Source organism: Lycorma delicatula, chromosome 6, assembly GCF_047948215.1.
Source record: "Lycorma delicatula isolate Av1 chromosome 6, ASM4794821v1, whole genome shotgun sequence".
Lineage (NCBI taxonomy): Eukaryota > Metazoa > Arthropoda > Insecta > Hemiptera > Fulgoridae > Lycorma > Lycorma delicatula.
In genome coordinates, this window is record NC_134460.1 from 51,085,232 (window position 1) to 51,108,144 (window position 22,913).

At 32.3% G+C, this 22,913-nt stretch overlaps 1 protein-coding gene across 2 annotated transcripts in view; it reads right to left on the reverse strand.

The window, feature by feature from the left end:
- Positions 1–22,913, reverse strand: part of LOC142327055 (L-2-hydroxyglutarate dehydrogenase, mitochondrial-like) — an 81,363-nt gene that overhangs the window by 25,671 nt on the left and 32,779 nt on the right. For both annotated transcript variants that reach the window (XM_075369829.1, XM_075369828.1), the window contains exons 4-7: positions 20,439–20,645; positions 13,320–13,481; positions 9,102–9,211; positions 2,695–2,874 (exon numbers count right to left, since the gene is read on the reverse strand). In XM_075369829.1, coding sequence (XP_075225944.1) covers positions 2,695–2,874; positions 9,102–9,211; positions 13,320–13,481; positions 20,439–20,645 — 659 coding nt within the window. The remainder of the gene's footprint in view (positions 1–2,694; positions 2,875–9,101; positions 9,212–13,319; positions 13,482–20,438; positions 20,646–22,913) is intronic.

The following is a 22,913-nucleotide window of genomic DNA, read 5'->3' on the forward strand; positions in this document are numbered from 1 at the left end:
TCCCTTTCTTATTATGGCTTCTTTCTTATGTTCTTCAATTGCTACTGTTGCTGTTTGGTTCCTGTACATGTTAGCAATTGTTCTTCTATCTCTGTATTTGAACCCTAATTTTTTTAAAATGCTGAACATTTTATTCCAGTCTACGTTATCGAATGCCTTTTCTAGGTCTATAAACGCCAAGTATGTTGGTTTGTTTTTCTTTAATCTTCCTTCTACTATTAATCTGAGGCCTAAAATTGCTTCCCGTGTCCCTATACTTTTCCTGAAACCAAATTGGTCTTCTCCTAACACTTCCTCCACTCTCCTCTCAATTCTTCTGTATAGAATTCTAGTTAAGATTTTTGATGCATGACTAGTTAAACTAATTGTTCTGTATTCTTCACATTTATCTGCCCCTGATTTCTTTGGTATCATTACTATAACACTTTTTTTGAAGTCTGACGGAAATTCCCCTTTTTCATAAATATTACACACCAGTTTGTATAATCTATCAATCGCCTCCTCCCCTGCACTGCGCAGTAATTCTACAGGTATTCCGTCTATTCCAGGAGCCTTTCTGCCATTTAAATCTTTTAATGCTCTCTTAAATTCAGATCTCAGTATTGTTTCTCCCATTTCATCCTCCTCAACTTCCTCTTCTTCCTCTATAAAACCATTTTCTAATTCATTTCCTCCGTATAACTCTTCAATATATTCCACCCATCTATCGACTTTACCTTTCGTATTATATATAGGTGTACCATCTTTGTTTAACACATTATTAGATTTTAATTTATGTACCCCAAAATTTTCTTTAACTTTCCTGTATGCTCCGTCTATTTTACCAATGTTCATTTCTCTTTCCACTTCTGAACACTTTTCTTTAATCCACTCTTCTTTCGCCAGTTTGCACTTCCTGTTTATAGCATTTCTTAATTGCCGATAGTTCCTTTTACTTTCTTCATCACTAGCATTCTTATATTTTCTACGTTCATCCATCAGCTGCAATATATCGTCTGAAACCCAAGGTTTTCTACCAGTTCTCTTTATTCCGCCTAAGTTCGCTTCTGCTGATTTAAGAATTTCCTTTTTAACATTCTCCCATTCTTCTTCTACATTTTCTATCTTATCTTTTTTACTCAGACCTCTAGCGATGTCCTCCTCAAAAATCTTCTTTACCTCCTCTTCCTCAAGCTTCTCTAAATTCCACCGATTCATCTGACACCTTTTCTTCAGGTTTTTAAACCCCAATCTACATTTCATTATCACCAAATTATGGTCGCTATCAATGTCTGCTCCAGGGTAAGTTTTGCAGTCAACGAGTTGATTTCTAAATCTTTGCTTAACCATGATATAATCTATCTGATACCTTGCAGTATCGCCTGGCTTTTTCCAAGTGTATATTCTTCTATTATGATTTTTAAATTGGGTGTTGGCAATTACTAAATTATACTTCGTGCAAAACTCTATAAGTCGGTCCCCTCTTTCATTCCTTTTGCCCAGCCCGTATTCACCCACTATATTTCCTTCCTTGCCTTTTCCAATGCTTGCATTCCAATCTCCAACTATTATTAAATTTTCATCTCCTTTTACGTGTTTAATTGCTTCATCAATCTCTTCGTATACACATTCTACCTCATCATCATCATGGGCGCTTGTAGGCATATAGACGTTAACAATCGTTGTCGGTTTAGGTTTTGAATTTATCCTTATTACAATGACTCTATCGCTACGCGTCTTGAAATACTCCACTCTCCTCCCTATTTTCTTGTTCATCACGAAACCTACTCCTGCCTGCCCATTATTTGACGCTGAGTTAATTACTCTAAAGTCACCCGACCAAAAGTCGCCTTCCTCTTCCCACCGAACCTCACTAATTCCTACTATATCAACGTTTACCCTATCCATTTCCCTTTTTAAATTCTCTAGCCTACCAACCTTTTTTAAGCTTCTAACATTCCACGCTCCGACTCGTAGAATGTTATTTTTTAATTTTCTGGTGACCCCTTCCTTAGTAGTCCCCACCCGGAGATCCGAACGGGGGACTATTTTACCTCCGGAATATTTTACCAAGGAAGGCGCCTCCATTATTGTATATGTGAAAATGCAGAGCCACATTTTCTTGGAAAAAAAGCAGCTGTAGTTTTCCATTGCTTTCAGCTGCGCAGTACTCAGAGGACTGAGTGATGTTGATACGGCCGTTTAAGTCGTCCTGACTCACGCCCCTAACAACTACTGAAAGAGCTGCTGCCCTCTTTCAGGAATCATTCCTTAGTCTGGCTCTCAACAGATACCTCTCCGATATGGTTGCACCTTCGGTCCAGCTACTCTGTATCCCTGAGCACTCAAGCCCCCTCACCAACGGCAAGGTCTCATGATTCATAGAGGAGGACTAACCATCCATATATTCAAAATGAAATTACAAAAAGACTATTTACTATAATCATAATGAAATTTTCTCTACATAACTATACACAAACTTGAAAATGGACCAGTTTGGACCAGAGTTTATTAGTTTAATGCAAACACACACATATACACATGCACTTAAAATACAGAAAAAATTACAACTCTGTTGCTAATGTGACAAATGGTAGGATGTTTGTTTAACCTCAAGATGAAAGCCTAGATACCACCACTCTGCCACAGAGATTGACTAATATTATCATAGATATTTAACACTATTTTTCTAAGTAAAAATTATAAAGTACTTACTAAATTATATCCTTCAGTCTAAGCTTTGGCATATACATCTGAAGTTCTTTATACAAAATTCTTTTACTAGCAGATCTTAATATTTCATAACAACACATTTTTGGGTGTTTAAGAAAAAACCTATACACTCCAGGAAATTTAATTAGTGTAAGAATATCATGAAGATCTATTTCATTCCACCTGTACAAAAATTTATAAAAATATTAATGAATTAATACTGAAATTAAAAAAAAATACATAAACATAACTAGTCTGAGCAAACATAACTTAAACACTGCTGAAATTCTGAGGTGAATTCTATTTGATTCAGTGATAAACAGACCAAATAAAGTTTTTTTTATCCATGCTTTCTGGCTAACTGGTATCTACATTCAAAGTATAGCGAAGGTATTCCAATCAATTATTCATCATTTTTATTTGGTTAGTACATAAACTATAAGTCAGCAAAAGTTACGAGGAGGAAACTGGTCTTTAACCAACAATTTTTGGCTTAAGCTCCTAATCTTTGTCTTTATAGCAATTTAAAGATCGTTAGAGCATATGAGTGACCAGCCTTTGGGATTATAAAACTATACATTTATCTTCATAATGAAAAATAAAAGAGAAATGTACAAAGTTATAGGAATTGCGTATTATTTTGAATGGTGAGTTTCTTTTACATAAAAATAAACCCATATTAAATCCAGATATCTAGCTGAATCAAAAATACTAAAATAAAAGCAGACAACACAGTTGTAGGACTTTCTTGTCATGTGGCTAAAGCCGAGTTCTGGGAGTCCTACAACTTTAGTTTGTTTCTGATGCACGGCTTACAAACAACTTCATTTAAAATATATATATAATTTCATTTAAATATAATATTTTTTTGTTTTTTTAATTCAATGATTCTAACTAAAGCGCATTCACATAGTGTATTTAATTCAGCGATGGTCAGACTAATTACTAATGTAATTTCACAACTTACACAGAACAAATTTTGCTTGTACAGTCAGCAGGCAGACTGGTGTAGTCGTGAGGCTTAACGCACCAAGTACTAAGTCAACCGGGTGATCAAGTCGCGACCCAGACAGATCAAGTTACTTTTTATACACACTAAATATTTTTCATTAATTTAATTTTACCGTTCACCTGACATCACAACATAGCAGTAGTTTACAGCATTTTTTGTGGGGTGAGTGCAATTTTGCAAAAACTTTTGTTTATAAATATTGTTATTTTTTTAATTCTTAACAAATGTGCCTAAGAAAAATATGACCGCAATTAGGCGAAATCTCAAGATACTGAAGATGACCTTGCTCTACAGCCTCACCCCCATGACCTTTTAAGGTGAAAATTTAATAGAATCAATATTCCATTTAGAAAAATCTAACCAAGTTTGGTCAAATTCAGTCCAGTAGTTCTGGAGATATAAGGTAATTTAGAGGCCAACACACACATGTATATATGAATATTAATATCTGGAAAACTTCTATCCGGTTTTTTGGGTTCCTTAGGTGTCAAAACGTCATGAGGGCTATACTTTTACTAGGAGAATTATCATGATATTCTCTGAATACCAATTCTCACCAGTTACCCAGGAAGGAATACAGTCAAAATTCTGTGAAATATCTCCAGCAAAAGAGGAAAATCTACTCAAGTTAAGTAATCCTTAACTTATTTGGGTATTTAAGTTTAAAAATAAATTATATAAAGATTATCATAAGATAATTTCCTATGAGAAAGCAAAATAACATATAGTCCAGCTAACAAAAGAAGATATCTAATTTTGAGCTGTTATAATTTTAAAATCAAGAAGTATAAAAAATACAATAAAAACCAAAATAAAACATGTTATTTTATTAAGAATTCACTTAAACAAGACACATAATGTTTATGTTTGATTTTGATAAAATATGGCTGTAAAATATAAGATTAACATAATATACTATACATATTTATGTATAATTAACATATTAATAAACAGTCAGTATTCCAAAAAGGTTTTACCAAGCGTAAACAGTTTTATTCTATAAATTCAAAAATATGGTTGTTTATAAAACTAGAATAACATTTATTAAGAAAATCAAAAAGGTATTTTAGAATTTATGTTTGATTTCTGAAGATTTTTTGCATGAAAAATGAATTAAGTTCACTCTTAAGCGTAAACTGTATCCTACAACTGATATCACCAATAGTCTCACAGCAATAATCTGCTATCATTTAAAATGACCATGCTCTATAGCCTCACCCCCTTGACCTTTTAAATTGAAAATTTAATGGCATCAATGCTCCACATAGAAAAATCTGACCAAGTTTGGTCAAATTCGGTCCAGTAGTTCTGGAGATATAAAGAATAAAGAATAAGGCTACTTATGTATTAACGCCACCGCAGCTACAGCTTTATTTTAAAGCAAAGTAGTCAATCGGATTTCAGTGAAAAATGAACAATCTCTTTATTAATTTTAATAAATGTTTATTTATATTTATTTATTTTATAAATATAATTTAACCAAACTTAACCTACGCTCGTTTCGCTCGCTAACCTTGACTAATTAACACCGTAATTTTTTTAGTATTTATTTAATAAATTCAGTAATTATTGCAATTATTTATTATTAAATAATCAAAACACTCCTGTTTAATTTTTCCGTTCACACATTTTTCCGTTTTTTTGACTAATATTAATTAGTCAAGGTTAGCGAGCGAAGCAAGCATAGGTTAAGTTTGGTTAAATTATATTTATAAAATAAATATTTATATTTATTTAAAATTAATAAAAGGAGACTGTTTTGAATCTATGTTAAACTCTATATCGACCCATTTTCCACCGAAATCCGATTGACTACTTTGTTTTTAAATAAAGCTGTAGCTGCGGTGGCGTTAATACGTAAGTACCAGAATAAGGATATAAAGAATTACAAACTTTCCCAACAGTGTGCTTTATATTGAACAAAAGTTTAAAATGGAAATAATAGAATAAAATTAAATTGTAAAATATAATTTTAAATAAAAATTGTAAATATTATTTAGCTTTTACAAATGAACAAAATTCAAACAATATTTAGTAATGTTTGAAGATAATTTTTAAAATAAAATAAATGAAACTAAAATAGTACATTAGCATCACAACTACAAAAAAATATGTTTTGACTTTTTTAAAAATTTAGACTCAAGCAACAGGTTTTTTTTTAAAGAGCAGGTTCACTAAAATTCATTTTTAAATTAAAATTAAAAAAAATTCTATTTTTCTTAGGGGAGAGAGTATTAAGTTATTTTATTGACTTTACTGGTTAACAAAATATATTTAGAGCATTAAAATTTGAAAATGACAAATTTTTTTTTCATTTGGGGACTCCCATACTCAAGAGCAAGAATTCAGATAAAATTAATTTTTATGAAAATAAACCTTAAGTGATGTTAATAAATTAAAATAAAATAACTTATTAAAATTGTTAAAAAAATACAACGATACAGCTACAATTCTAATAAACAAAGTAATCATTTTCTAGGAAGGGATGACACAATTTTTGGCTAATTATTTTTTCAAGAAATATTAAAGACTTAGGGACTAACAAAAAAAATTAAGATTTTTACATTTTAAATGCAATGGGCAATTCGCAAGATGGATTTAAATTTAAAATACATTTTTGGAAACCTTTTTTAATTTCCTACTCCAGACCACTGGAATAGGCAATAACATTTTATAGCTGTCTGAAGGACCTTTTTTTAAATTTCTTTCTGAAGTAAGATATAGCTAAAAAAAGAAAAATTTCTTGTCTTTGTTTTTAGAAGGGGATGAATATTAAACAAACATTTTTGGTAATTTGTGATCTCAATAACAAAAAGCTTCAACTTTTGTAGGAAAAGGTTTTGCCAAAGTGTCCTAGTAAAGATTTGAAATTCTATTTCAGCCAAAACAGCCCCACCCCTTTTTCCAATTTTTGCAACAATTTAAAATATCTCCCTCCCTGTAGGTAGTACCTGTTTTCCAAGTTTGAAAAAATTAGTCAATGGGGATCCAGAATATTATAAGACCAAATAAAGGTCAACATACATGTATGCACAAATGTTCGTCAAACAAAAATTGAGGTTTTGGAATTGGAAGCATTGGAATAAGAATCTTTTTCATAGATTATTTACAAATTATTAAATTTATAAATTTTTTTTTTGTTAAAATCTTTTTTTAAATGTTACCTTAAACCACAAAATTTAAAAGACCAATTTTTTTACCATCTATATACTTGACCAAACAAGCCAATATCAAAGACCAATGGCAACAGTATGTGAAGGAATTATATGCAAATACTAATACATCTCAGTTACCAGCTAATAATACCCCATATGATTTGGAACAATCAATATTAGAAGAAGAAGAAGTTATATGGGCTGTGAAATAGCTCCCAAATAACAGGGCTCCTGGCATAGGCGCTATTCCAGTAAACTGCTCAGACCTATTCTACCAGCAGCAAACACAGCATTATGTCAAAAAATCTGGGCAACTGGCACATGGTCAAGGGATTGGAAAAGGTCTGTTTTCATCCTATTACTAAATAAAGGTGACGCCCACATCTGTCAAACTACTGGACTATAGCCTTGATCTCCCATGCAAGTAAAGTTTTATTGAAGGAAATCCAGAACCGTCTCAAATTGACCACTGATGCTCAGCTATCTGATGTCCAAGCTGGTTTTCGACATGGTAATGGCACCTGTGACCACACTGCGAATTTGCATTGGGTTTCTGAAGAAGACCCACAAATATCAAAAAGCCGTCTATCTATGCTTTGTCGACTATTCCAAAGCATTTGATTGCGTTGATCAAAAGAAGCTGTGAACTGGGAATGCCATCATGAACTGGAAGTACTTACATGAACTGGGAGTGCCATCTTACTTAACTCACCTCATCAGATCATCATATTCCAACCAGCAGCCCACAGTTCGTATAGTATATGGAGACACTGGTTGGTTCAAATTTGGCCAAGGAGTCAGACAGAGTTGCATCTTATCACTCTTTCTCTTTAACATTTATGCAGAGATAATTATGCGAAGGAAGAATCTAGGATTGGAGTCAAAATTGGAGATTACAACATCAGTAATCCCCATTATGCAGAAGACACAACACTTCTTGCTGAATCAGAGCACGATATGAAGACATTGATAGAAGGATTGAAGGAAGAAAGTGAAAAAATGGGCTTACATCTCAAAGTCAAAAAGCCAAAATCAAGACAACTACTGGCAAAAACTTCAGTCACAATAAATAATGAAGACATTGAATGCATTAATGATTTCATCTTTCTTGGATCCATGATCACTAGAAATGGTGGGTGCAGTCCAGAAATCAGACAGCAAAGAACACATTGAACCAAAGTGCCAGCTAGTCCATGCCACATGCCATCCATCATCTTCCCCATAACAATCTATGGATGTGAAAATTGGACCATGAAGAAGAATTGATGCTTTTGAACTATAGTGCTGGAGAAGAATGTTTCAAATACCATGGACAGCAAAAATTATCAACAAAGCAGTTTTAGAGCGAGTCAAACCAGCTACACTCCTTAAAGGCAAAATACTTTGGCTCAAGCTCCCATACTTTGGGCATGTCATGCGGTCAAATTTATTAGAAAAACCAATGATACTTTGTATGGGTCAGTGGTAAAAGGAGACCTAGCTGCCAAAGAATCCGTTGGATTGACACCATCAAAGCAGACATAGCAAGCATGGCCATGAAACAGCTGAAAGAAGCAGTCAATAACAGAAACAAATGGAGAAAACTTGTCATAGAATCGCCGAGGGTCAGAGACAACTGAACAGATAACAACAACATATTTCCCATTAAAACCTGTAGCAGCACATATTACTATACCTGGAAAAGCAATATATTTTGTTTTTTAGAAATGTAACAGCTTAATATTCAAAAAAATAGCTTTTGGAAATATTAAGACAGCAATGACAATAATACATACTTTGTCATGCCAAAAACTAAAACAGATATTTAACTGAAATATATTTCTAGTATTAAGAATGAGTTATTAGTTTGTTTTTAATAATAATATTTAATTATTTTCATAGTACTATTACTATTGCAATCTACTACTGTCCCATAAAGTAAATATTAAATAGATAATATTATCTTTTTATATTAAATATTAGAATATGATTTGTTTAAAGTAATAACATACAATGATGATATTGCCTATAGTTGCCTTTATTCATGTTACTGATATTTTCCTTTAAATATGTCTGATGGATTTATACTATTTAGATGAGTTCTTAAAAAATTTTGTAAAACAGGACAGGCTTTGGTACATAATACATTTCCTCTTTATATCTTGGTTATAAAATGATAATAGTTAAAATTCAGGAGTCTTTAATTGCCTATGACAGTGTTATTTTAATAAATTAATTAAAACAAAGTAAATAAAAGTCAGTACTTATAACCCTCTTTCTTATAAGCGATCATAGCTGTTGGTCCAACCCAAATAGAGCCATCCATTTTTGGAGTAAAATGTACACCAATAAACGGCATCGAAGGATCAGGAACCTTAAAAAAAAAACAATAGAGATGTTACATTCATTTTTATTTAATGATGAATTAATTCATCACAGAAGGGAATATGAAAAATGTAAATTTGCAGCATATGAAAAATGACCATGCCTGACCACGATTTGAACCTGGGACTCAAAAATGAAAGGCTGAGACGCTACCATTCCATCACTGAGATTGGCAGATTAATAACATAATGACAAATTTTAATATAACAATTGATAATTAATCACTAACTAACCAGCAGCAATGCATGGCTTTAAAACACAAGCTAAGTGAAATTGTACTTATACTACAATCTACTGAAATGTTCTTTTCCTGACTTACGTCTCTGCAAAGATTTATGAGATATTGTAACTGCTGCTTTAATGCCTTGTACGGATTGCATCATTAAAACTGACCTCAGTCAGCACATTTCTGGTCTGAAACCGAACCTTGTTTAACAACATTTTTTAACTAACTTCTGAAAAACACATTTCACTATGTTTCCTTTTCAAATTCCTCCCTGAACTTTTGCTGACACACAACGTGAGATTTCATCTGTAAATAAGTTTCCATCAGAAATACACATTCTTCAACAGTTAAGAGCAGTTTAACAAACAACACACCATTATGTAACCTACTTCAAAAGCCAGTGCTCAACACAGACTGGCAATACTCAAATGTGCAGGCATCATTATCAAATGCAAAATTTAATACAAATTCTCTGATCCATTATTTATACAAATAAAAAAAATCACTGCTAATACCATAACACGTGTCATCCCTTTGACAACATCCAATATGGCTAAAAATGTACAGATACTTTTCAGACATGTTTACCAATATAACAACGAAAAAATCCCAAGAATAGGACTAATACAACCCGCAAAATTTCAAAATTCTTGTTACTTTTTGAACACACCTCGTATAACAATTTGGAGCAGCAAATTCCGTGTCTAGTTAGATAGTGTCCCAGACCACACCAACAGAATACCAAAAACAAATATTAAATATACACTAGTGTGTGCAGTTCTAGATACACCAAATCACTCTTGATGTTATACTAGTGACATTATCAGCAGTGAATATTATCTACAAATGGAATTGTATTTATCTTGTATAGCAGATTCCTTCACGAGTAGATTATCCTTTCTTACTACCACCTTATTATTGAAACCTTTTTCTCTATTTTGGGTTCAGCGGTGTTAAGATCAAGGTTTCTGCTGAGAATGCCAGAACCTTTAAGTCATTGTGTGACACAGTAGAAGGGAGCAGATGTCTGTAAATCTACTCAGAAACTGTTTCCTATATGTCTGTACAATAATCATCAGACTGATGAAACTATCCGGGAAACTATCAAGTAACACCAGGGATCCTAAAATACAAAACATTTGCTTTAAATTTCTTTTAAGTTGAAATTTTTAATAAAATACAACCTGAGAAAGTACATCATCAAAAACTGTTTCTTTAAAAGAGGAGAACCCTGTTTGAAATTTAAAAACTTACTTCTTTCAAAAATTACAGCAAATTTTATATACCTTGTATTTTTTCTTTAATTTTTGTTCTATTCATTATCAATTGTTGTAATAAACAATATCACATTACATATCTCAATTAAAGTAACAAAATAACTATCCGCTTTACAGCAATTGGCATGAATAGCTGAAAGTCACTATAGTAATTCAAATACTTAATATAAACAGACAGCGCTAAGAAACTGTAAAACATAAGACAACAATTCATTATTCCCTAGAATAGTTTGCATGTTAGCCTCTAAATTAATCTCGTAACACAATGCCACATAACAGATAGAATCCACAAGGATGTGGTGCACTCTTAATTGGCAGTCACAGTAAGCACAAAGGGGTGCATCTGTTTGCGTCATCAAATATTCATGAATGATCCTACTGTGCCAATGACCTCTTCTCGCAAAGAATGACCTCTTCTCGATGATTATTTCTGCATGAGGAGCTCTATGGTGATACAGTGTGCTTAATTGGATGAAGTTTTATTGTTAACAGTAGCATTCCATTCACTTTGCCACTCATCATGAACTACCCTCTTCACGAAACAGACAAGATCGTTAGAAGCAATGCAGTTGGTAAAAGTAGGCTGAAAACAAGCTTCTTTTACCATACCATCAGCACATTCATTGCATGAAATTCCTATATGACTGGGGATCAAGCAGAAGCTCACTGTTGTATTATGTCTAGTCATTTGCAAAATAACACACTCACAAACAATACTAGTGTCTGTAGTACACATCCCCATCACTAATCACCTGTAAGGCACTCGTGGAATCCAAGCACACAAGTACATCTCAAAATTATGTGGCCTTATTAATAGCAAACAGCTTGCTACGAAAATACTGTTGTCGAGGCCAAACATGTTACCTACTACAAAAGCACAACCAACAGAATTAACATTTTTAGAACCATCATATAAATTGTAACATCAGGATTCATGCTAATTATAATATTATAAAATTTGTTTTTGCTTCCGCCAATTCCAAAGAGATGGCTCACCACTAACTACCAGGAGACTTACCACGGGACTTGAGCAAAACACACCTGTGGCAAGACGGATAAATAAATGATGGACTGCATTGAGCAACCTTAGAGCAGTAGTTCGTGCCAATGAATAAGCTACTCATTATAGCCTGAGCGATATTAATTACAAGAGTAAAAGTAATTTATCCATTATTTTAAGAGGACAAATTAACAATCTATCAAATTATATTTATACACCTCCAATAAGTACTGCACTTACTTTAAAAATAACTATAAATTTAAATATCTTAAAAAGTTATGTTGAAAAAGATACCAGATTAAATGTATAAATGCAAATTAATTAAACCTGAATATTAACTCCATTTAACGGATACTTTGATGCATTCCATAGCATGATTAACCAAATATTATGGATAATAGGCCAGTAAGAAAACAATCCAATCTACCGTGTTCAGAGATAGCCCTCCATGAATTGACCATGTCCTTCCTATTTTCCTCTTCCCATCCCATCCCTTATCCATTATTCTTTCTTTTTGCACAGGTGCTATAAGGATTGCATCACCCACCACCTTGTTTTCATGTACGGTATCGCTTTGGTACCTTCTAGTAACCAGCAGGGCAGGTGCTTCTCTACTGGGGGCTCAATATGTTTCACTAGTGACACTTAATTGTCCCCTCAATGTCTCTCAGATGTAGAGGGTTGGTAACCATCCCTCTATGTTTGAAAAATTATCTACAGATTTTCTTTCCACTCTGGAGACAGCAGAAAGGCCAATCTACTAGTTGTGGTGCTTATTAGGTTAAGGCAACCCCTCTATTCTTGTATCTAACATTATAAAAACTATAATCTAACATTATAAAAATAGTTCTGTGTACATATTGATATTTTTAAATTGATTTTTATTTGTATTAAACCACAATGATCAAAATTTCAGAAAAAAGCTTATACTGCAAAATGGTCTTAAATTAAAAGCATTAGTTAACTCTACTGTTGTTTCCTTAGAAATAAAATGATTACCTCTAAACTAATACACTTATTCTTTATAAAAGGAAGTCTATCATTTAATCAATTTATTACTTTAATTATTTTTGTTTTTTATAACTTGAAATATTTATCACAAATTGTTTATTATTTATTATAGTGTTTACAATGAACCTACTAAATCTCTTGCTAACTATAATTTTCTATTTTTTGTTTTTCACAATGATGTGTTATCTTTGTAACAACTAGCTTCATTAGAATTCAATATATTATATTAATATAGATTAACTGATTAATATAAATTAATTAAATATAAAAATAAACTTAATAACAACAGATTATAACGTATTTTATAATTAAACATTGCAGATGGGCAACAATATTGCTATCGCATTTAGTCTAAGGGATTTATTTACTTTTATACTTTTACTCTTGTATGTAATATGTAATATGTGACTGTATGTAATATTAATTTGGTTATAGTTTAAAAAAATCTTTTAACACCAATTCTGTTGTTCAATATCAATCTTATAACTTTGAGCAATTTTAATTTTAACATATAAAATTCTACTTCCAATTATTAATCTTATTAAAGCTATTATATACTGATGAAAACAAATTAGTTATTTACTGGATAAATGTTTCCTCGACACATATGTTCTTTTTCTTTTGTTAAAACAAAATATTGTCCTCGAAAGGGGACAATTACAGGTTCTGGTGGTTCTCCTGTCAATTGCGCCACAGCATCAGACTGTAATCCACAACATGTCAAAACAAATCCAGCTCTAATAGCCTGTAATTTAAGAAAAAACAACATTTGGTCATTCTCAAATGAAGAATGAATTGAATCATTTGTATATAATTTACTTAATTTAAGTATCAATACATTCACTGAAACAAGTATGTATTTCATTACAAAAAAATACATATTTTATACATTTTAATAACTAGCCATACTACAAGTGGAATTTTTTTTATCTCTGTTTGCTGTTTGATAATAAACGGTTTTTATCTTTACAGGACATCATCATGAAACAATATTTAACCCTCATCAACACTACCGAATAAAGCCTACACAGAACTCACAAGGTGTACTACAGTTATGAAAATGACCAATTTTTTACTTCCTTAGATAGATGCACACTACAAATAATGGAACTGGACAAAATTTAATACAACTAGACTGATGTAGTTTTTGGAAAAATTTTTAAAAATGATTCAGTATATTTTTATGTATTTATTCTAAATACATAAAAATATAATTCCAGATGGTCTTTTGAGGGCTATTATGCACCTCCTTCATCAGTGATGTCCTTTAAAAAAAAAATATTAAAATATGACATTTCATTGTGCTGACTGATGAATTAATTGTACAGCTTTTCCATGACCTGACTAAGAATAATTATTCAATGATCATAGTTTTAATTTTATATAAATTTATTAAATGAATTTAGAATCTCTATCAATATAAAAGTGGTATAGATAAAAGAGATCAATTGTAGAAATTCATTAAAACCCATACTTTAACACTCATAAAACGGTTTATTGCTTGATAGAAATATCAGCAGAACTACTCAACCTAGAAGTTTTAGATTTTTAATGTAATGATTTGGCGTGCACCCAGAAGTGCAATTGATAATTTTTTATGTTTTCAGAAAATGTAACCCAATACGTGCTTTGTAAAAATGTTAATGTTGAATGTAGTATCAAATAAAAGATTGTTGTCTGTAAATTATAAATACAAAGTGTCTCAAGGAAATGGGAAATTTTGAAAATTGTACATGTTCCCCTGGGCAAATGATAGCTAGCACTGAGAAATAATAAAAATCATTTAAAAGCATTTTACAAAAACAATGGCAACATTATAGAAACCACATGTAGAGATTTTTTTCCATCGCTTTAATTTAAGATATCATGAATATCTTTCATTAGCACTTATGATTCATGGATTGAAATTTTGAGGAAACAAATTTGGCTCTAAAAAACAAACCCTTAGGTAGTGTACTACAACTGTCAATACACCAGAAAACATTACGACTTTTCCAGCTGTCATCATAAAAAGCCCACATCATTTAATTTGCCAAGTGGTTTCTCTATAGTAGTAACATACAAGTGTTCAAAGAATATTGTTACAGGATTTACATTATCATTCATATGAGTCACAGACTGTTCAGGAACTCAAATCCAAAGTACATCTAATGTAAAGATTCTATGAGAAAATGTTCGCAATAAAATTAGATTTGATGAGTTCATTAATTGTTAATAAATTGTGTAAGCAGAATTCATTAATAGCTCTCCATTCAGATGAATTTCATTCAGACGAATTCCATTATCATCTGAATGATCTGTCAATAAACACCTTTCCTTATACAACACACCAAAATTCTACTTAAATACAACAGTTCCTGATTTACAGCAGCAGGTTACCATGTTGTGTGCTGTGTCATTGCTTGCCATAATAGGCCCAAAATGTTTATTGAATGTAGCTGGGCTTGCAACAATTACCTTGTTCAAGTCAGTAAATCACCATACTAGAAAACTGTGGCACAAAAAACTACAGACACTTTTACAAATAAGTGGGACAGAGTCTTATTTCAACAAAATGGATAAATGCCAAACACAGCACAAATACAAATGCCAGCTGTATGCCAATTGTTTAGGAACTAATTACTTTTGAGAAATATAGTTTCATAGCTTTCAAAGTTCTTTGATCTGTCATAGCAATCAATTTCTTTTTGTCGAGAGTAACCTGGAAAGCAAGTTTTATTTTAGTTGACCTGATGCAATAGAAAACTAAAAATCAAGAACTGAGGATATCATTAAATTTTTTTTTCAAACTGCAACGTTTAATCATACAAAATGCCATTAAGAGACTGCAGTAATTTCTACACAGAGAAAGATCACCTGCATGATGGCATCTTCAAAAAATAAGTTTGTGATATACGAGGTGCTACCCAAACGTTCGGGGAATTTGAATTTCGTGTGCGAACCATTGCTGGTACGACCTGCTGCTGCTAGATGTGGCTAACAATACTCTTTGTGAATCAGTGTTCCAATAGCTGTGACGGTGAAAGGCTGCATTGTTGACTTTTGTGCACTTGTATAATGTTGTGTTTTACTGCTTCGGCGAAGTTCTAAATTGCAGATTTTAAGAGCAAAGAACCTGCATAAAATTTTGCTTCATGCTTAAAAACTGGTGCAGAAACCCATCGCATGCTTGTGGATGCATTTGGTGACAATGCTATGAGTAAAAGTAAAACTTTTTTGTGGTATAAACAATTCAAAGATGGACGAACGACAGTCAATGACAATGAGCGTTCAGGAACACCATCAACAAGCACAACACCGGAAAACATAGTGAAAGTGCAAGAGGTTATTGCTGCAGATCGTAAACAAACAATCCATGATGTTTGTGCAATTGTACAAATCTCATATGGGTCCGTGCAACGCATCTTGCCGGAAACAATTTGAACATGAGACGCATTGCTGCAAAATTTGTACAGAGACTGCTGAACAGCGACCAGAAACAAAATCGCAAAGCTGTCTGTAGTGAGTAGAAAAATTCAGCAAGAGATGACCCTAACTTCATCTCCAACATTATAACCAGTGATGAGACATGGCTGTACGGGTATGACCCTGAAACTAAGCAGCAGTCATCACAGTGGAAGTCGCCAAGTTCACCGCGGCCAAAAAAAGCACGCCAAGTTCGCAGCAATGTGAAGTCCATGATGATTGTTTTTTCGACATCAAAGGCATTATCCATAAGGAATTTGTTCCTCTTGGTCAAACTGTCATTGGGATGTTCTATTGTGAAGTTTTGAAGCGGTTACGTGAAAGCATTAGGTGCAAACGTTTAGATCTGTGGGGTAACAACAGCTGGGATCTGCACCATGACAACGCGCCCGCGCACACATTGCTAGCCGTTCGGAATTTCTTGGCTTCCAAAAAGACGGTAGTGATTCCCCACCCACCCTATTCACCTGATCTTGCCCCATGCAATTTTTTTCTCTTTCTGAAAATAAAATTTCAATTGAAAGTCATTTTAACACAATTGAGGAGATTCAGGAAGAAACGCAGAACGTGCTTCGAACACTTACACCTGCAGACTTCCAAGGATGCATGGCATTATGGGAAAAACGCTGGGTGTATCAATGCCCAAAGGGATTACTTTGAAGGAGACAGTGGAAATTATAAGTTATGGTAGCTATTTTATTTTTATGGTAAAATTCCTTGAACTTTTGGGTAGCACCTCGTATAACAAGTTTACTATGAAAGTAGACTATGATGGATATAGCACACAATATAGAGCACAATGAAATATAATATAGGTAATTACAAATGAAATATACACTTTCAACGGCTTATACAAAATTGGTGTATGTGAATACAGTAAATATGGTATTACAAGGAATTTTTTAAAGTTTATGTTGGTATATCTGCTCTGCTGCTAATGTCACTGACTGACATGTCATGTTACCAGTCTGGCAAGATGGTCGCTACTGCAGTAAAGAAAGCTTTTTATGAGCTTGAATTAACCAAAACAAACCCTGTTACTGCTCTGCAGCAATGTTTCAGAACAAAATAGGGTAAAGCACCACCAACAAGAAAATCAATCTATGACTGGAATAGACAGTTTCAAAACATAGAGTATCTGTGTAAAAAGAAAAATGCTGGAAGACCTCCTGTTTCAGAAGAACAAATTGATCATGATCATGATGTGTATCAACGTAGCCCAGGGAAATGGACTAGATCAGCAAATTTAGAATTACAAATTCCTCAACCGACTGTGTGGAAAATTCTGCAGAAATGTTTGGAAACAATTTCTTGTAAATTACAGTTAGTACCAAAGTTTAAATGTTAACGATTCAGTCTTATGTAAACATTTCTGTGTGGAGTTGCAGGGAGTGTTGAAAATGACAATAGCTTTTTTCATCGCCTAATTCTAAGTGACAAATTTAAGTTTCACAATGGTGGAGAAGTTAATAGACATAATGCAAGAATATGGGATAGAGAAAACCCAAGAGAAAGTTTACAACATATAAAGATTTTTCTGAACTGAATGTGTTTTGTGCTGTATCTAGTGAAGGGGTGTAGTACAAACCGTTCTTTTTTCATGAAGTGACAGTATCTGGAGAAATTTATCTGGACATATTAAGTGAATGGCTAATGCCTCAACTCGAGAAAGGTAATGAAAACCTTGTTTTTGTACAATATGGAGCTTTGCCTAACTGGCAGTTACAGGTCAGAAATTATCTAGATGAACGCATTCCCAAACGATGGATCTACTGTGCAATTGAGGAAAACATGGTGTTTAGCATTGCCCACCACTTAACGCCTTGCAATTACTTTTTATGGAGTTATGTAAAAGACCAAGTTTTTGTACCGCCCCTTCTTATTGATATCGGTGACTTAAAACAACACATCACAAATGCTGATGCTATCATTGACCGGCATATGCTTGCATGTGTTTGGGTCAAATTCAACTACCATTTTGATATCTGTCATGTTACATTACAAACAGTACACACATTGAACATTATAAATTAACACTTAAGGAATTCTTTTATATAATCATGTAATAATCTCAACTCTTAAAAAATATATTTTTATAAGATGAAAGTACATATTTCATTTGTAATCAACCTGTATATAGCACAATGAAAGTAGAGTATGATGAATGTTTCAAGGGTGAGAAAGTAGTGCATCATATTCAATGAGGAATGACAGAATGTTCATAACCGAGATCATTCTGGGTGTTCCTCATCATTTCTAGATGTTATTGGTCAAAAAACTGGTAAATAATATTTAAAGAATATATTTATACAAAACAGACACAAAGTACAATTTTTGAATGAACTTCGAAAATGAACTTTGAAAATTGTTGAATGCTTGCTTACTTGTAATTATTTTTCATTAAAAGCTAGAATGTATTTATCAAATTATGATTAACTTACCATAGAAATTTGATAAAAATAGGTATTATGACAACTTATAGAAATGTACAAAATGAAATACAATTTCCATCAAGTATTTTTTTTTTAAACGCAACAATATAAGACCATACTGATGGGAATATACATACACATAAGTTTAATTTAAACTAGTAGATTTCACATATATTAACTTTCTCAAGATCTAATTTTGTTAATAGCAAGTCCTGTCAGATTTTCATAATTGAATAGTACTGTGAGACCCAAGGCCCCAGCCTTTGGCAGTTAAGAGACCCCTAACCTCTTTGACATCCTTTTTGTGTCCTTGAAGGATGATCTGTGTTAAAAATAGTTATAATATCAAAAAATTTCTTTGTTTATTAATAAATGGCTTCAGAGTTTAAAAGAATCTGGGAGTTAACATGGTACCAACTTTCAATATTGTACAGCTTTCAACAGTCCAAGAAAAATATTTTGTAAAGAAGGGACTGAATATCAAAGGCTATTAATTTTGAATTAAAGGAGTTAGAGACCCTTTTAAGAGAAAGGAGGACTGTTTTTTATTTTTTATAAGGCAGGATACATTTTTTTAAAGATGTAAATCCAACTTTGCAATGCTCAATTCTTGTAACTGAGCATGACTATGAAAAAATTATCTATTTGAAGGACTAGAGCTTTTTGAGCAGCAGCACCACCACCACTTAAAGGATTTGTAATGTTTTTTTAAGGTAACAAAATTTTGGAAAAAAAAAAGTTTGACTAACCGAATATTTTTATTTTTGTTAATTTAGGTGGATCTCAGAGAGGCCTTAACCTTTCTTCTACTAAACCATATTTTTTTGAAAGCCAGAACCTCTTTTGATAATATAAAGTTTTGAATAATATAATATTTCAACTTTTATAGGAATAAACAAGGGGATCCAAGGGGGTTATAGAAGCTAAGAATCCTTTTAACCCGAACAATAAGCCTGTGGTCCCATACAATCGGATTCAAAAAGTTCTGTAGATGAATGATAATGTTGTCCTTATAATCAAACTTGACTTTTTTAGAGAAAATTTTATTCATAAAGTAATTACCAAAGAAGGGGCAAAATCAGGAGGTGTATAGAACAGGTTTTTATAATTTATATAACCAATGAATCGGGAAGGTCTAAGCTTTAAAACAAAAGAATTTTTTGTATCAGTTCAGTCATTCTTGAAATTACCATGGACTAACTTTTACTTATTTTTATTTTATACATTTTTTAAAAATATACAGTTAAGAAATTTTATAGTCATCATAACTAATAAAAAATGTTGGATTTTGCTTACAAAAACAGTCAAGTTTTAAGTTCAGGAAAACGTAAATACTTTAAAACTGCACAATTTTACAATTATTCTAAACACATTCATGGTATTTTTCATTGTTTTTCAAAACAACTAATGATATAAAACATTACTCAGGGGTCTTTTTAATATTTACTTTAAATCTGTTAATAGATAAACCTGACCCAGCTATAGAAACTTTTGCAAATAAAAATTTTTAATTTCTGCAAACATGTTAAAATGTGCTTTAAGCTAAATAAAAGAATTATTTAACTTAAAAGGGCTACCAGACTTCCACAGTATGGACTTATACACTTAACTAAAACATGCAATCTGTAAGCAAGCAAAATATAAAACTTTTCTTATAAGAACATATAGTTTTTATAGTGAGTATTACTTGTAATATGGGTATACAAATAAAAAAGAGGTTTAAGAGATAAAGCTTTACAAGACTCAAAGTATTATACTTTAAAATGTATCAAAGGAGAATTTTTCACACAGTTTTTACAACTTACTCGATCCTTTTTATCTATAAGCATTATAGGATATGCACTAGTATCTCCATTTGTTCCAGAATCTCCTTCCGTAGATTTTGTGATTCTTTTTACATCAAAATTTAAAATTATTTTTCCTCCATTCTGTTTAAAATTAGAACCATAGTTACGAGCAACTCTAGCAAAATCTACTATCCCTGTGTATGGTGAATAAATCGCTTTAAGTCCCTGTAAAATAAATAAAATAGTATAACTTTAATAATATTTAATAATTTAAGTATTATTAAAAATATTTTATGGTGGTACATTTAGTATAAATCCAGAAGCACAAAATTTTTAACACAAAATACCATTAAAAGTGATGCACTTTTGAGAGCAAAAAACGCTTTTGCATTATCATCGCCTGGAACAAACATAATATTACATGAAAAAAGTTAAAAAAAAAACTAAAAACTAAAGCTAGATTAAAATTTAAAAAAAAAATATATATATATATAAAACAACTAAAACTTAAAAGTAATTAACATATACAAAATATCACTAAAAAGGTAAAAAGTAATATCACTAAAAACTTACAACGAATATCACACATGAGAGAAAAAAAATAAAACTAATATCACAATCAAAATCTTAATTTAAAAATAAAAACAAAATTAAAAACAAAACATTTAAATAACACTAAAAATCTGTGAGGGGTGTAAAGGGCCCCTTCACAGTTAACAAAAATTAAAGTTCTAAGTTTTAAACTATGATCTTTAAATTAAATAAAAAAAACTTTTGCTCACGAATAAAAAATACAACATAAATACTAGAATTAAGTAAATTTTTGTGACACATATTTACATTTCATAGGGATAACAGCACCTGATCTAACCCTTTCTTGCCATTGCCTAGAATATGGCAAATGTTGCTGGATAGTTTAAATTTGCAACATAAGGCCGCATAACGTATGCAATCCACAAGGATGTGGCGCACAGTTAAGCAGCAGTCGCATCTAACATGTAGTGGTGCTTTTTCTGCTGACATCAGGTACCCATGAGTAACTCTCATATATCCTATCCGCGCGATCGGCAGAGGACCACTTACTCTTGGCGAATTTTCCTGTGAGAGGAGTCCCATGGCAATACAGTACCTCTGATATGTCAAAGTTTGTTATCTACTGTAGCAATCCAGCTATCTTGTTGCTTTGCAAGAAACATGAATTTTACACAGTTAATAAAGTCAAATGTAGTACTACATTAACTACAGTTATTGTAGTAAGTCAAAAGTAAAGAAAGATGATTGACTACATGCATCTTTAGCAGTGGAATCCGCATGTTCATTACCTGGAATTCTCACGTGGCTAAGGATCCAGCAGAAACTCACTTATGGTTCAATTCAGAGATTGCATTGTAGATTTTGGTAATGATAGGATGTATTGAATAGAAGTTTTGTAAGGCTTGGAGTGCACTACAAGAGTCACTACAAATGAGGATATAATGGTACTTAGGATTAATGATATTCAAAACCTTATTTATAGCGTATAGTTCAGCAGTAAAGACTTGGTTTATCTTGAAGAGGATTTGGTGAAACATTTGCTGATTGAAACATGAATACATTGGAAAAATAGAATATGTATCAATATTTATAAGGTGCAGTAAACATCGGGTACGAACACTTACAGGTGCAGTATAACATGGATGTCCTCATACCTTTGTATATTAGGATTCCAAAGGACTGCGTCAATAGCTGGGTGATTTGGTTGTCATTCAAGACAGGTAAAGTAAGATACTGGTCTCGTCTATCTCAAAGAGATAGCTCATCACAGGCAACAAGTATGCTTATGACAGGGTTTGATCTAAGCAACCTGTAGCAAGCCGAAAGAAAGTGTGATGTATGCCATCCAGCATTTTAAGCATGGTATGACGTGCTAAAAAGTAGGTGCCCCAACCATAAACTAAATGGGAACAAACTAAGGAATAATAAAAACACATCATACATGACTGATCAGCTCTACAATTGGTGCTGCTAAGGACTTGCAGCGTATCTAAAAGTTTGAAACATTTTGTTTTTAATTGTTTGGTGTGTTTGACCCACTCTAGATGGCTATCAAAAAAATAAACCTAAAAACCAGACATCAGCAGAGATAACAACTAGCTCTCCATTGAGAAACACTTGTGGAGTAAAAGGATCCTGCAGCCAAAAAAAGACAACACATTTTGTTTTCTCAGATGAAAAAGTAACCTTAGACAAAGCTTCATGCTAAGATAGTGTTCCGTAGTAATCCCTCTGCTGTGGCTGTTGAATGGGACATAATATATATATATATATAGCAAAATCAACAAATAAAGAACATGAAACAGGTTGGCTGCACATAAAATAGGATTCCACCCAGTAATACACTTGTTGGCTATAGAAAATAAAGTGACACTTAATACACATCCTTGAGGCACTCAAGGAAGTTAAAGTTTATGGTCATCTTTCTGAAGATTTGAATGATAAACTTGAATTATTTAG